Source organism: Mytilus edulis, chromosome 10 (genome assembly GCF_963676685.1).
Source record: "Mytilus edulis chromosome 10, xbMytEdul2.2, whole genome shotgun sequence".
Classification (NCBI taxonomy): Eukaryota; Metazoa; Mollusca; class Bivalvia; order Mytilida; family Mytilidae; genus Mytilus; species Mytilus edulis.
In genome coordinates, this window is record NC_092353.1 from 20388057 (window position 1) to 20404746 (window position 16690).

The 16690-nt window shown below is 33.9% G+C and overlaps 1 protein-coding gene across 2 annotated transcripts in view; it reads right to left on the minus strand.

The window, feature by feature from the left end:
• The window catches only part of LOC139490596 (protein mono-ADP-ribosyltransferase PARP4-like), a 101576-nt gene that overhangs the window by 67537 nt on the left and 17349 nt on the right, over positions 1-16690 (minus strand). For both annotated transcript variants that reach the window (XM_071277474.1, XM_071277473.1), the window contains 6 exons: positions 15769-15909; positions 15082-15180; positions 14550-14733; positions 8614-8761; positions 8001-8134; positions 6900-7124 (listed from right to left, as the gene is read on the minus strand). In XM_071277474.1, the coding sequence (XP_071133575.1) occupies positions 6900-7124; positions 8001-8134; positions 8614-8761; positions 14550-14733; positions 15082-15180; positions 15769-15909 (931 nt within the window). The remainder of the gene's footprint in view (positions 1-6899; positions 7125-8000; positions 8135-8613; positions 8762-14549; positions 14734-15081; positions 15181-15768; positions 15910-16690) is intronic.

A 16690-nucleotide genomic window follows, 5' to 3' on the forward strand; every position in this document is an offset into this window, starting at 1 on the left:
AGGACATTCCATATCATTGAGGATAGTAATCCGACTTTTTAACTTTTCGAGTCTAAGCGCAGTCTGATCTCAAACGGGAGCAATAATCGCCCTGTGTAAACCCCGCTTTAAAGATCATAGAACGATTCTAGCACGCTCATGCCGTCCTAATCACGCACGTCTTACGACCTTACTACGTTCATATTACGACCATTTTTACTTATAGCCATGCTCGGGCTCATTCCCAGTGTCAAATAAAGCATGTAAAAGCTCTCCAGGTTTTATTCGTCTGTATATAATTTGGACCTAATGTCGCTAGTCTCCAACAGCTCAGCCATGCTTGACACATTTGTATCATCCCACTATTAATTGTTCAATAAAATATCTTCATTTGATCTTGATAGATCAGCAATATACGTTGTGATAGGTTAATCCGACATCTCATCTGGATCAGGATTCGTATCAGAGGCCCCACTGACTCTACCTCTATCCATATCATGCACAAATACAAAATATTGTAGATTTTGGTGGCCTGTCTGTGTTGTTATCGAGAATTTTACGTATAAATGAAAATAAGGAGGAATGGAACAGTATTTATATTGACTCCGACAACATGATATTGACGTTATTATATTACCGAGAGCGTAGTAAAATCGCCATATGAACATGGTAAGATCGTAGAATGATCGTGATAAAATCGTTCTTTAATCGCAGAAGAAACGTGCTAAGATCGTTTTTTAATCGGATAAAGTGTGATATAATCGTAGTAAGAACGTGATGAGCGTAGCAAGATCGTGATTATCGTAGTGAGGTCGCAAAACAAGCGTGGTGAAAACGGGGTATACTCTTGGCGGAATCGTTGTAGAAAAGTAATGAGGTCGTAGTAGCATCGTGAACTCATCCAAAATTTACATTTTCATGCCGCCCATACCGCGACCTCAACACGATCTGAATACTTTTTAGATCGTGCTGAGCGTGGTGCGATCGTGGTCTAGTGTGACTTGTTCATAAAATAACAGCGGGCAAGCTGAAGAGATGCCGTGCATTTACATTGATACATGTATACATTGTATATTTAGTATTGACCATTTACTGAAATAACTATCTATTCTGTCTTTTTGGAACATTACCATTGAACTTTCATTGTAACTCTTTTGCACTATTGAGGAAGTTATATAATATAAAACATCGTAAAGCTTAACTTATAGCTGTTTTGATTTTAGCCAGTGGCTTTATCTCCGAAATCTAAAAATAACAGGAAAGACGAAAACACCTGTTATATTTACCTGAATGTGTGATCTTGGATTGGGTTTTAAATAAAAAGACACTTTTCTATTATTACTGTTACTATTACAAAATAGAAAAGAAATGAATTTCATCTTCAAATTGGTTGCAGTTAATCTTTCTTCTATATATATTGGCATTCTACATTTCTAAGATATCTTCCTTTTTCTATTAATAAATTATGATCTCTTATTCTAGTTTTGTTATTAGTTTTCTAAATTAAAATTTTGAGTAAGTTAAATATTTTTCATTTGTATTATTAAGTCTTACAAGATTATAAATAGTGAGTTTGCTGTTATCCTTCATATCTTATCATTTACTCTCTTTTCATAAAAATCCTTCAATTTTAATTTTATTTGTTCTCTAATAGTTTTATTTATCTTATGAGAGGAATATTTCTTGAAAGTGTCTAAATCCATACCAGTTTCTTCTGATACATATTTTACAAATGAGAACCAACTGAAGAATAAATTCGAACAGAGTCTAAGCTTTGAGACAAAAAAAAATGATTCCTTTACAAGAGGATAAATGGCATGAGAATATAAACGTATACCATACAATATAGATTGAAATTTAATATGTAGTTCCAGGGGAAGTCTCTCAAGACCAGCTCTTAGATATAGGAAGATGTGGTGTGCAGTGCCAATGAGACAACTCTCCATCCAAATAACAATTTAAAAAAAAAGTAAACCATTATAGGTCAATGTACGGCCTTCAACACGGAGCCTTGGCTCACACCGATCAACAAGCTATAAAGGGCTCCAAAATTACTAGTGTAAAACCATTCAAACGGGAAAACCAACGGTATAAATTTGATGAAACTATGCTTAAGCCACGTGTATATTTACAAAATTGTAAGTGTGACTTTTTAAAAGGTGGTTTGACATGAAGTGAATCAAACTATCAAAGGGTATCAAATAGTTGCAGGGGCGGATCCAGCCATTTTAAAAAAGGGGGAGGGGTCCTAACCCAGGACAAAAGGGGGGGTCCAATTACATGTCCCCATTCAAATGCATTGTTCGTCCAACAAACCCCCGGACCCCCTCCCCCCTCTGGATCTGCACCTGAGTTGCCACTGACACATTGAGTCTTTTTAGTTTCATGCTCTCTTAATCAACTCAAGATCCAGAAAACTAGTAAATGGTACATATAAGACTGTACTTTGACCTTCAATGGTTTATCTTTAAAAATTATGACTTTAATGGAGAGTTGTCTCATTGGCAATCATATGTTATCTCCTTATATCTATAAAGGTCATGATACGACTTTCAACTATGAGTAAAATTCGTGCAGCATAGTCTGCTATATGAAAGGCCCCGAAATTACAAATGATAAAACAATTCAAACGAGATGCATTATGATTAGTTTGTTTTTTTTTCAATCCAAGAAAATATGTATAACTGTGTATATAAAATTTACAAATTGCCAATATCTCCTTTTAAGCTCACCAGGCCAAAAGTGACAAAGTGCGATTATTTATTAAACTTTTCTCATCAATTGTCGTCCTTCGTCCGTCGTTGTCGTCTGATAGCTTTTACAAAGATATTCCACTCTGAATCTGCTGGGCCAAATAAAACCAATTTCGGCCTAAATCATTATTAGGGTATGTAGATAAAAAATTCATTCCGATGCATATGACCACGCTTGTGCCCCGAGATGGCAGTCATCGCTAAAAACAGAACATCGGGGTAAAATGCAGTTTTTGGCGTATAAATCTCTGAAACTAAACCATTTATAGCAAATCTTATGTTCGTTCAGTCAAAAGTTATCTGCCAATGCAGTAGACAACCCGTTGTTGTGTTGTTTCCCCTTGAACTGATAGTTGAAAGAAAATTTTGCAGTTTTTGGCTATCATCCTGAATATTACCATGCATGAAGAAAAACTGTTGACAGCAAACGTTTTCAGCAAAACAAGGTCTACAAAAAGTAGTTATTGCCTTTTACAGTTAATTTCCCACAATTTGTCTTACATTTCGGTAATCCTTTGCCAAAAAATTCTCCTCTGAAACTACTTGTCCAAATTAAAACAAACTTTGCATAAACAATCCCTAGGGTATCTAGTTCAAAAAAATGTATCCATTGACCAAACATCAACCAAGATGGCAGAATGGCTAAATAGTAAATAAGCGGGGATGCAGTGTTTGATTTATATCTCTGAAACTTGAAGCATTTAGTCCTAAATAAGATATAAATGAGAGAAACTGAACAGACTTAAATGACCGCCAATATAAGATAAAAAAAAAAACATATCTGTTTTTGTCATTTAATAATACTTTTCTCGTCTACAATGTTGAAGTGTGTCTTTGTCTAATATGATATAGATCAAGATGAGCAACACAGGCTATTTTGAGCCTCCTAAAAACTGGCGTTTTGTTGTGTTGTTTTAACTCGCACAATATTCCGGGACAGTAGTGAAAATAGAGGTAATTTGGAATCTTTCATTACAGTGCAGACAATGAATGAATAAATAAAATTGAAAGACTTTTTCTAGCTGCAATATTCCTTTTTTCCTCTTTCAGTATGCAATGCTAAAAACTCGACATGAAATATTAGTTAGGACTTCGATATGGGGAAAATATCACTCGAAAAACAATTTTCACTGTGTAAGTGATTCTTGATGTTGAAAGATTTCAGAAATCATGAACTAAACTTTATCTTATAAAAAATATGTTGTATGATTGCCAATGAGACAACTCTCCACAAGAGACCAAATGACATAGAAACTAACAATTATAGGTCACCGTACGGTCTTCAACAATGAGCAAAACCCATACCACATAGTCAGCTATAATAGGTTCCGAAATGACAAATATAAAACAATGCAAACCTAAATTACGTACAAAAATGAACGAAAAACAAATATGTAATACATCAACAAACGACAACCACTGAATTACATGATCCTGACTTGGGACAGCTTGTTTGTAGTTCTTTTGTGTGATGAATGCAATAATATTGAAGGTCGACTTGTTACTCATTTTTTTCCTGCAGGAAATATTAATTCTCTACCGTATTATTAGAATGAAATTAAGCAAAAACTCCTAGAAAAGTTTAATAAATTAATTGAACATATGAACAATTCTGCTTATGTTAAAAGAAAGATTACAATACATGTATTGCAATATAATTAAATGTGTCATGTCATGTTCAAACCGACCCGTCAGTTTCGTGCTGGCATAGACATCTTTCGTATGAGTGATATTTTTCGAGGCAATTAATAAGAACTATTACATTAGCGGATCCAGGGGGAGGGGGTCCGAGTGTTTGAACCCTCCTCTTTTTGGCCGATCAATGCATTTGAATGGGAACATATAGTTGGACCCCCCCTTTTGTCCTGAGTTGGGACCCCCCTTAAAGCTTTTAATATGGCTAGATCCGCCCCTGTATTATATGTAAGAGGAAAGACTGTGGTGCTCGCGGAGTCATATTAAGTTTTGTTGACTATTTAAATCTACATGTACATTAGCACGTAAACAAAATATAGCGCTGCTTCCCAGTTTAGTTGAATATGCCATAACATTAGTCATATAATTCAAACAAACGCGAGAAGAAAAGAGTTCTAGTATTTCACAAGCTTTTAGCATTGATTATAAATTTAATTTAAATTCCAGCAACCTTTCACGTTGAAGTCCGTGAAAGTTAGAACATACGAAAAAAAAAATCAAACGAATTTAACATTCAAACAAACTCATAAATTTGTTGCGAGTGTTTTTCTATTATATAGACTTTTTCAAATGATTAATTTAGTTTTATTTTATTTTGTGTCGTCGATTAGTTTGTTTTCCTTCAGAAGCATATTAACAATTAAAGTTAAAACAAAAATAATAATTTATAACTAATATCTACGCTTGTGTATTATGATGCGTTGTCTGTTTTCAAAGTTGGCGATTATAAATCTCTAAACTTTTATCACAAAATATTATATATTAAAGTGGCAAGTGCAATTTGAGGGATCAGCGTACCAATGTGACCTCTAGCTTAAGAGAAATGTCTAATCGTTGAACTATCATTAGTTATAATGAGGTTTCCTGATGCACTTGAGCCATTAAAAATCAAATACCTTGTTACTGTAGCTTACAGTACACAGATGTATTAGTATCGTATTTCACTTCATTGATAAAACACAATATTTTGTAGCTTAGACGATTTATAATTACACAGTTTATATATCTCTGCAGATTATAATGTATTTATAGCACACATATGGAAACAGATACGCATACGTCAATGTGATTGCATCAACAATTTGTCAATAGTTGTATTTATGTCCTGCAATTATACTATCTAATATTTTTCGATAATTAAAATACGAATCGAATATTTCCGCTTAGCTCTCATTTAAAATTCTCCCAAACAGAGGTATGCCATGAACAAGATCAGTTTTCAAAATCTTACACTTTAAGCTAATCTAAGTCATTCCCTCTCCATTTATACCGTCAGAGCATATATTTTCATCAGCAGGACTGTTAGTTACAAATAAAGTTGAGAATTAGCCTCATCCCAGGCACAGTTGTCAAGATACTACTTTTAGATCAGACAAATTCAATGCACCTTATGTCGATCCTCAGAAAATTATTAAAGTCATCAGTGATCATCAGTTAGTTCAAACATCACCCCTTTGTTGATTATTTTAAAAATGTGTTTTTTACGGTCTGTTGTTTGAGTAATAATTTTTCTATAGATATCACTTTATTACTGGATTAGATAATTGTCAGTTTACATAATAAAATAAGAACATGTATGTCATGTATCAAATAAGCTTTTAATTATGATTTATATGGTATATAATTCATATTATCTAGTCCATTGTTATAATGTTGAGGGTTTTACGTTTATAAGTCCTAAAATTCTTTATTGAAAAGCACTTTACGCCCATATGAGCCCTCAGTATGAGCCAATGGCTTAAAACATTATACATAATATACAGTTTACATATATATAAAACAATGAAAAGACAACGACCCACAATACATAAAATGGATATAATTTTGTGTTTCCATTTTGTAAATGTTTTACCGAGCGAGTACTCTTCACCGAGGTAACATCCCTTCATGTTATTATATATTTTTTTCCATTGTAGTTAAGAAAACAATAAATAGATTTCATTTGTCTCCCTTGTTTTTTTTTAGAGAATCAGTTTCAAAATATAGTTATCTCCCATCTTAAATTTAGCCTGTTAGTCAAAGGGAGACAACTTTAATTTTCCACAAAAATTACGGAATTCCATAATATTATGGAGTTCGCTAAGTGCCCCGACTGCAAATGTTTTATATAATAATTTAACTCACAGTTGACTCATTAATTTAACCATACACATTAAAAAGGTACAACTATATACTGTTAAAACATTATTTCTGTAGTATTACTAACAGGAGATGTGGGAAAATAGCAACAAGACAACAACAAAATAATGAGTACAATAAAACAAAGCAGCAAGTATATAATTCGCTGTTTAAGAATCTAATGCATTCTGGGTAATATTTTCATAAGTGTACACCAAAGCGTCATGATTGGTTAAAAATGTCCTAAATAATTGAAATTAGACCAATGCTGTGGTGTTATTTTCAATGTTGGGTACAAACAATTGAGTAACCCATAGACCTTTAGATTCTGAAACGGCCTATTATTTAACCTACGGGAGTTTCTTCATCCTGATCCATGAGATAAGCTCCATGTCCTTCACTTATTGCCTTCTTGTATTCCTTGTGAGCCGTCTCCTTCTCTTTTACTTCTCCCACGATATGTTTACCGTTGATAAAAGCTTCAAATCCACAAACAGCAGCCATATCATCTAATGGAAACACATACTTAGCTTCTAGAGTAGAGGTACTAGTATTGTGGTACTCCTGTAAAACTACTACCTGAAATATAAAGTATTGTCGTAAAAAATGTAACAGGCTTCCAATACATAAATGGCTTTGAAAGTAGGATTACAGCAAAACAGGTCTAAACAGAACCCATCAAGCCTATTCAGCTTATGAAATTACATAGGTGCATGTTGGGAGTATGCCTTCATAAAACCCAACTATTCTTGAATATTTTCTGAAATACAAAAAAAAACAACATTGTTCAATTCAATTTCCTAATTATAACCTGTTGCATAAATGTCTTTTTTTTTTTTACAATGGCATAAGTTTCCTTCTAACAGTTTTGCAAGGATTGAATAATAGAATGAAAAGTGATATCATTCCTTTACATGTTTTGGTTACATTGAGATCAATTTCTACTGAAGTCCTGCCTATTTCAGAAAAAAAACTTTTATTCAGAACTTATTCAGATTTTACTACAAATTATCAATTTTTGTATACTTGACTTTTGAGATGTCTGAAAATGTTTAAACAGTCATCAATCTGTGACAGTAAAATCATGAATTATGAATTTGAAAAGTAAAAGTTGGCATTGCAGCCAGTGTGAAAGAGAAACAACTCTTTTGTTTTTTCCATTTGAATGGTTTTATTCTAGTCATTTTTGGGGCCCTATATAGCTTGCTGTTTGGTGTGGGCCAATGCTTCATATTGAAGACCGTTATTTGTTACCAAATTGTGACTTGGATTTGAGAGTTGTCTCATTGGCACTCATATCACATCTTCTTATATCTACTCACAAACATTTGAAGCCACAATTAATGACATTCCTTAAAGAAAATTGCCAAACAGCATATTGTAGTTTAATTTGTCCAGCAATGTGAATAGTTTTAAAATATTTTTCTATGTTAGGTACTGATGGTATAATCATACCTTTGAGGCCAAGTCCATAAGCTGAGCTCTGATATGGACTGATTTAAGAACACATGATTCTCCTGAGGTAGATACCAATCCTGGCTCTACTTTGTCCATGGGATTCTTTATTCCAGAAACATCTTTTAAATCAACTGAAATATAAAAGAATATTTGGGACAGTTAATGCACACTGCACTAAAGAAACATACAATGAGGTTAAGACTTTACTAAATTATTTTGATTGATAATAAGTTGGTTGGTTAACGTCCATTGGCAAAACTATTTTGAGAGTTATTTAAGATAAGACAACAGTTAAGTTAAAATATTTCTGATATTTCATACTTAAGGATGAAATGATTTTAAGCAAATAAATTATGTTGAATATTTAGTAAATTAATAAAAGTCACAATTGTCATAAGAGTCAGTAAGTATAATGGGACCAAAATGACTATAATGAGTACTGCCATCAGTTTTAGTCTATTCAGTGAATATGTTCCACAGTCATTTGTTTTTCAATAATATCAAAATTCATAGGTAAATTAAAATTTACTTATGAAATTCACACCGATTGAACAGTTTGAATTTCCTTAAGGGTATTAACTGCAAAAGTGATATCAAATAATAATTTTACTTTGCTGGTTAACATTATCATCCTGGTCTTCTTCCATGGTGGACAGTGATTCTATGTTTAACGATTGTTTGATATCCCCTTCCACAGAAAACTCCACTAAGTACTCTACGATCTGCTGGTTTGTATTGTAAATTACATATTCATCATCCTGTATAAATTAAAATAAAAATTGTAACATATAATTAAATTGTACAATATACTGCGGTATGTACACAAAACTTTACTAGGACAAGTGCTGGTGGTTGTCTTGGAATTGCAGAAGGGTGGGAGTTTCTTTGCTCAGCGTTGTAGGCCTAACTGATACCCCTAGAAGAAGAACATCTATAAATGCACTGTTTGCTTCTTGTGCTTTTTTGGTGTGCACCTACTGATTTTGTGTCATGGATGGATATCCCATATCCTTTGTTTTGTCTATTAGGAATGTACTTGTGACATGGATGGATAGACCATATCCTTTGTTTTGTCTATTAGGAATGTGTCATGGATGGATACCCCATATCCTTTGTATTGTCTATTAGGAATGTACTTGTGTCATGGATGGATACCCCATATCCTTTGTTTTGTCTATTAGGAATGTGCTTGTGTCATGGATGGATACCCCATATCCTTTGTTTTGTCTATTAGGAATGTGCTTGTGTCATGGATGGATACCCCATATCCTTTGTTTTGTCTATTAGGAATGTACTTGTGACATGGATGGATACCCCATATCCTTTGTTTTGTCTATTAGGAATGTGCTTGTGTCATGGATAGATACCCCATATCCTTTGTTTTGTCTATTAGGAATGTACTTGTGTCATGGATGGATACCCCATATCCTTTGTTTTGTCTATTAGGAATGTGCTTGTGTCATGGATGGATACCCCATATCCTTTGTTTTGTCTATTAGGAATGTACTTGTGACATGGATGGATACCCCATATCCTTTGTATTGTCTATTAGGAATGTACTTGTGTCATGTATGGATATCCCATATCCTTTGTATTGTCTATTAGGAATGTGCTTGTGTCATGTATGGATACCCCATATCCTTTGTTTTGTCTATTAGGAATGTACTTGTGTCATGGATGGATATCCCATATCCTTTGTATTGTCTATTAGGAATGTGCTTGTGTCATGGATGGATACCCCATATCCTTTTTTTGTCTATTAGGAATGTACTTGTGTCATGGATGGATATCCCATATCCTTTGTATTGTCTATTAGGAATGTGCTTGTGTCATGGATGGATACCCCATATCCTTTGTTTTGTCTATTAGGAATGTACTTGTGTCATGGATGGATATCCCATATCCTTTGTATTGTCTATTAGGAATGTGCTTGTGTCATGGATGGATACCCCATATCCTTTGTTTTGTCTATTAGGAATGTGCTTGTGTCATGGATGGATAGCCCATATCCTTTGTATTGTCTATTAGGAATGTACTTGTGTCATGGATGGATAGCCCATATCATTTGTTTTGTCTATTAGGAATGTACTTGTGACATGGATGGATAGACCATATCCTTTGTTTTGTCTATTAGGAATGTGTCATGGATGGATACCCCATATCATTTGTATTGTCTATTAGGAATGTACTTGTGACATGGATGGATACCCCATATCATTTGTATTGTCTATTAGGAATGTACTTGTGTCATGGATGGATATCCCATATCATTTGTATTGTCTATTAGGAATGTACTTGTGACATGGATGGATAGACCATATCCTTTGTATTGTCTATTAGGAATGTACTTGTGACATGGATGGATACCCCATATCATTTGTTTTGTCTATTAGGAATGTACTTGTGACATGGATGGATACCCCATATCATTTGTATTGTCTATTAGGAATGTACTTGTGACATGGATGGATAGACCATATCCTTTGTATTGTCTATTAGGAATGTACTTGTGTCATGGATGGATAGCCCATATCCTTTGTTTTGTCTATTAGGAATGTACTTGTGACATGGATGGATACCCCATATCCTTTGTTTTGTCTATTAGGAATGTACTTGTGACATGGATGGATACCCCATATCATTTGTTTTGTCTATTAGAAATGTACTTGTGACATGGATGGATAGACCATATCCTTTGTTTTGTCTATTAGGAATGTGTCATGGATGGATACCCCATATCATTTGTATTGTCTATTAGGAATGTACTTGTGACATGGATGGATACCCCATATCATTTGTATTGTCTATTAGGAATGTACTTGTGTCATGGATGGATACCCCATATCATTTGTATTGTCTATTAGGAATGTACTTGTGACATGGATGGATACCCCATATCCTTTGTTTTGTCTATTAGGAATGTACTTGTGTCATGGATGGATACCCCATATCATTTGTATTGTCTATTAGGAATGTACTTGTGACATGGATAGATACCCCATATCCTTTGTTTTGTCTATTAGGAATGTACTTGTGTCATGGATGGATACCCCATATCATTTGTATTGTCTATTAGGAATGTACTTGTGTCATGGATGGATAGCCCATATCGTTTGTATTGTCTATTAGGAATGTACTTGTGTCATGTATGGATATCCCATATCCTTTGTATTGTCTATTAGGAATGTACTTGTGTCATGGATGGATATCCCATATCATTTGTATTGTCTATTAGGAATGTGCTTGTGACATGGATGGATACCCCATATCCTTTGTATTGTCTATTAGGAATGTGCTTGTGTCATGGATGGATTTCCATATCCTTTGTTTTGTCTATTAGGAATGTGCTTGTGACATGGATGGATATCCCATATCCTTTGTTTTGTCTATTAGGAATGTACTTGTGACATGGATGGATACCCCATATCATTCGTATTGTCTATTAGGAATGTACTTGTGACATGGATGGATACCCCATATCCTTTGTTTTGTCTATTAGGAATGTGTCATGGATGGATGTCCCATATCCTTTGTTTTGTCTATTAGGAATGTACTTGTGTCATGGATGGATACCCCATATCCTTTGTTTTGTCTATTAGGAATGTGTCATGGATGGATATCCCATATCCTTTGTTTTGTCTATTAGGAATGTGCTTGTGTCATGGATGGATACCCCATATCCTTTGTTTTGTCTATTAGGAATGTGCTTGTGACATGGATGGATACCCCATATCATTTGTTTTGTCTATTAGGAATGTGCTTGTGACATGGATGGATACCCCATATCCTTTGTTTTGTCTATTAGGAATGTGCTTGTGACATGGATGGATACCCCATATCCTTTGTATTGTCAATTAGGAATGTACTTGTGACATGGATGGATACCCCATATCCTTTGTTTTGTCTTTTAGGAATGTGCTTGTGTCATGGATGGATACCCCATATTATTTGTTTTGTCTATTAGGAATGTACTTGTGACATGGATGGATACCCCATATCATTTGTTTTGTCTATTAGGAATGTGCTTGTGTCATGGATGGATAGCCCATATCATTTGTTTTGTCTATTAGGAATGTACTTGTGACATGGATGGATACCCCATATCATTTGTATTGTCTATTAGGAATGTACTTGTGACATGGATGGATACCCCATATCATTCGTATTGTCTATTAGGAATGTGCTTGTGTCATGGATGGATACCCCATATCCTTTGTATTGTCTATTAGGAATGTACTTGTGTCATGGATGGATAGCCCATATCATTTGTATTGTCTATTAGGAATGTACTTGTGACATGGATGGATATCCCATATCCTTTGTTTTGTCTATTAGGAATGTGCTTGTGACATGGATGGATACCCCATATCCTTTGTTTTGTCTATTAGGAATGTGTCATGGATGGATATCCCATATCCTTTGTTTTGTCTATTAGGAATGTACTTGTGTCATGGATGGATAGCCCATATCCTTTGTATTGTCTATTAGGAATGTACTTGTGTCATGGATGGATAGCCCATATCCTTTGTTTTGTCTATTAGGAATGTACTTGTGACATGGATGGATACCCCATATCCTTTGTATTGTCTATTAGGAATGTACTTGTGTCATGGATGGATAGCCCATATCCTTTGTATTGTCTATTAGGAATGTACTTGTGACATGGATGGATACCCCATATCATTTGTATTGTCTATTAGGAATGTACTTGTGTCATGGATGGATAGCCCATATCATTTGTATTGTCTATTAGGAATGTACTTGTGACATGGATGGATAGCCCATATCATTTGTATTGTCTATTAGGAATGTACTTGTGTCATGGATAGATAGCCCATATCATTTGTATTGTCTATTAGGAATGTACTTGTGACATGGATGGATACCCCATATCCTTTGTTTTGTCTATTAGGAATGTGCTTGTGACATGGATGGATACCCCATATCATTTGTTTTGTCTATTAGGAATGTGCTTGTGACATGGATGGATAGCCCATATCATTTGTATTGTCTATTAGGAATGTACTTGTGTCATGGATAGATACCCCATATCCTTTGTTTTGTCTATTAGGAATGTACTTGTGTCATGGATGGATAGCCCATATCCTTTGTATTGTCTATTAGGAATGTACTTGTGACATGGATGGATACCCCATATCATTTGTTTTGTCTATTAGGAATGTACTTGTGACATGGATGGATACCCCATATCCTTTGTTTTGTCTATTAGGAATGTACTTGTGACATGGATGGATACCCCATATCCTTTGTTTTGTCTATTAGGAATGTACTTGTGTCATGGATGGATAGCCCATATCCTTTGTATTGTCTATTAGGAATGTACTTGTGTCATGGATGGATACCCCATATCCTTTGTTTTGTCTATTAGGAATGTGCTTGTGACATGGATGGATACCCCATATCCTTTGTATTGTCTATTAGGAATGTACTTGTGACATGGATGGATACCCCATATCCTTTGTTTTGTCTTTTAGGAATGTGCTTGTGTCATGGATGGATACCCCATATCATTTGTTTTGTCTATTAGGAATGTACTTGTGACATGGATGGATACCCCATATCATTTGTTTTGTCTATTAGGAATGTGCTTGTGTCATGGATGGATAGCCCATATCATTTGTTTTGTCTATTAGGAATGTACTTGTGACATGGATGGATAGACCATATCCTTTGTTTTGTCTATTAGGAATGTGTCATGGATGGATACCCCATATCATTTGTATTGTCTATTAGGAATGTACTAGTGACATGGATGGATATCCCATATCATTTGTATTGTCTATTAGGAATGTACTTGTGACATGGATGGATAGACCATATCCTTTGTATTGTCTATTAGGAATGTGCTTGTGTCATGGATGGATAGCCCATATCCTTTGTTTTGTCTATTAGGAATGTGCTTGTGTCATGGATGGATATCCCATATCCTTTGTATTGTCTATTAGGAATGTACTTGTGACATGGATGGATACCCCATATCATTTGTATTGTCTATTAGGAATGTACTTGTGTCATGGATGGATAGCCCATATCATTTGTTTTGTCTATTAGGAATGTACTTGTGTCATGGATGGATAGCCCATATCCTTTGTATTGTCTATTAGGAATGTACTTGTGTCATGGATGGATACCCCATATCCTTTGTATTGTCTATTAGGAATGTACTTGTGTCATGGATGGATAGCCCATATCCTTTGTATTGTCTATTAGGAATGTACTTGTGTCATGGATGGATACCCCATATCCTTTGTATTGTCTATTAGGAATGTACTTGTGACATGGATGGATACCCCATATTATTTTTTAATACCAATCAAAATTCATTAAAAATCTTAAACATATTGATAACTTGTATTCTACATTTGTTGTTGCAAAGAAGCTACACAAGTAAAAGTATTACAAGGTCATGGTGGACCCCATTTATCAAGAATCTCTTGAAATTTTACATCTTTTCTTGGTGAAAAAAAAACCCCAATGTACTGGTTATATTAAACCATTAGAGGCTTTTGTTATTTGTCTGTGTACCTGAAATTCTGAAGATTGATCTTCTGACGAAGCTACACCATGACAGCTATCATACCCCTCTGGAGGCCCCTGTAGATCTTTGTGGTATTCTGTGAAATCTTTACAGTTGCCAAGGGCAACATTGCTGACTAGCATCATTCTGGTTCCCTTACATTTACTTTGGTCTGAGTATTGTATACTAGTACTGTAATATTAAAATAAATCATATTATGTTTATCATTCTCTGACTTGAATCTTACATTATTTAATTACTTTATTTATTTGTATATCTTGTTGACTTTCATATACACGAAAGATAAAGAGCTTACCTACTAACATGTCCAGAACTTTTCAAATTTGAATAACCTTCAAATAACATTGAATCTAATCCCAAGATAGAAGGAAAATTTTCAGTTACACTTTATTCTCATTTCAAGAATTAAAATAAAGAAAAATTGATTGCCACGCAAATATCTAACATTGAAAACAAAATATGACAAAAGTCCATTTTGTTTTACAGAATTTTATTTGAGTTAATTTGACCTCTACATACCTAGCAGAGCTGGCAAAGTAGACACCATTTCCAAGCATTCCTGCATCTGTTCTGGTTCCACCAAAATCATCAACAATTATTTTAGGCAAAAGTAAACCCCTAAAAAAGAAAGATTAATACTTGTCACAAAATTGTGGTATAAAGCAGTTACATCAATTTTGTCATATCATGGTTTTTTTTATATGTATAATCTACAAATGTAATTTTTAATTTAAATATTTTTTCTATTCCAGAAAAAAAAAAGGATTGGCTATATCAGAAAATAATAGATTGGTTGTTGGAAGGCACTATATGTATTAACACAGACATATTTTTAAGTTTTTTTTTTTTTTTCTAAATTATTATGTGCGGGAGATCTTTATAACATTGCCTTTCAATTCTTTGTTTCAATTTTCTTAGATATTTTGGCTTTGCAACAGGATGTTTACAACTGAAGTTGTAAAGATTCATATGATACTACTGTTGAAAGGCCGAATCTGAAAATCATGCAAATGAACCTGGTTATTTAGTTATCAATCATATTGTGTAAAATGTTAAGAGATTTGGTGATATGGTTCATAAAAATCCCTTAGAAACTAATGAATTATAATATTTTAATAATGAAAGGCAAATCTCTTCAATAGTACATTCAGATTCTACTATGGTCCTATTTATTTGGCCATTTGTGATTAAATTAAAACTTTTTACCTAGATAATATTCCAACAAAGTTCTGAACTTTTGATGCATGAAACAACAACTTCTGAGGTCTCAAATTTTTTCTAAAATTGTCTTCTTCTACTTGTCGATGAACACAGAAAACATTACTAATGCTGATCTCAGGACTTCCTCTGAAATAAAAAAGGGGAAGTAAATCAAAATCATTATCATATTTCACTTATTTGATGATCAATTACTGATAAGTTGTAAATCCTGAACTGACCAGAAATAAACTTAATAGCTATACTACCCCTAAAAAACAAGCAAAATACAACATATTGCCATTAATTTCTCAATGGCAGCTGATTCAAAGAATACAAATTGAAAAAAAATATCCATTGAGAAATGACTGGATGTAGAACATTTTTTTCAAACTTTTTCAGATGGGTGTCTTTCTGACACTATATAAATACATAAATCTTGTGGTACCATTAAAGCTTAACTACTTATATACAAGTAATAAAATTATTGACTTTGATGTTTTCTCTTTAAGATTTTTATTAAATATTAACGTCCAAAAACACAATGACCAAAGAAAAAGACATCTAGAGGTGACTTTTAATCAGTATGATAATCTAGAAATTGATACAAACATAAATCTGTTATTTCTTGGTAATCTCCTGCAATCAGTTGTTGGAGGAAAACTAAGGATTCATTTTAATTGTTTTGAACCCATACATCATGATTTAATAAAGACCTAATTAATCAGGTTTTTGATTCTAAATATGTCCTAGAGATGACAATTACATATACTATAGAAGATTTGATTTGATTTAATTTCTTGTGTTTAAATTCCACTTTTTAGCACCACTTTATGGCTATTTGGTAGCAGTTAGGAAATCTGACAATTCTAGTCAATTAAGATTTGAGTCAAGTGCACCTGCAGGAGCTACTAAGACCACTTGGCCTCTC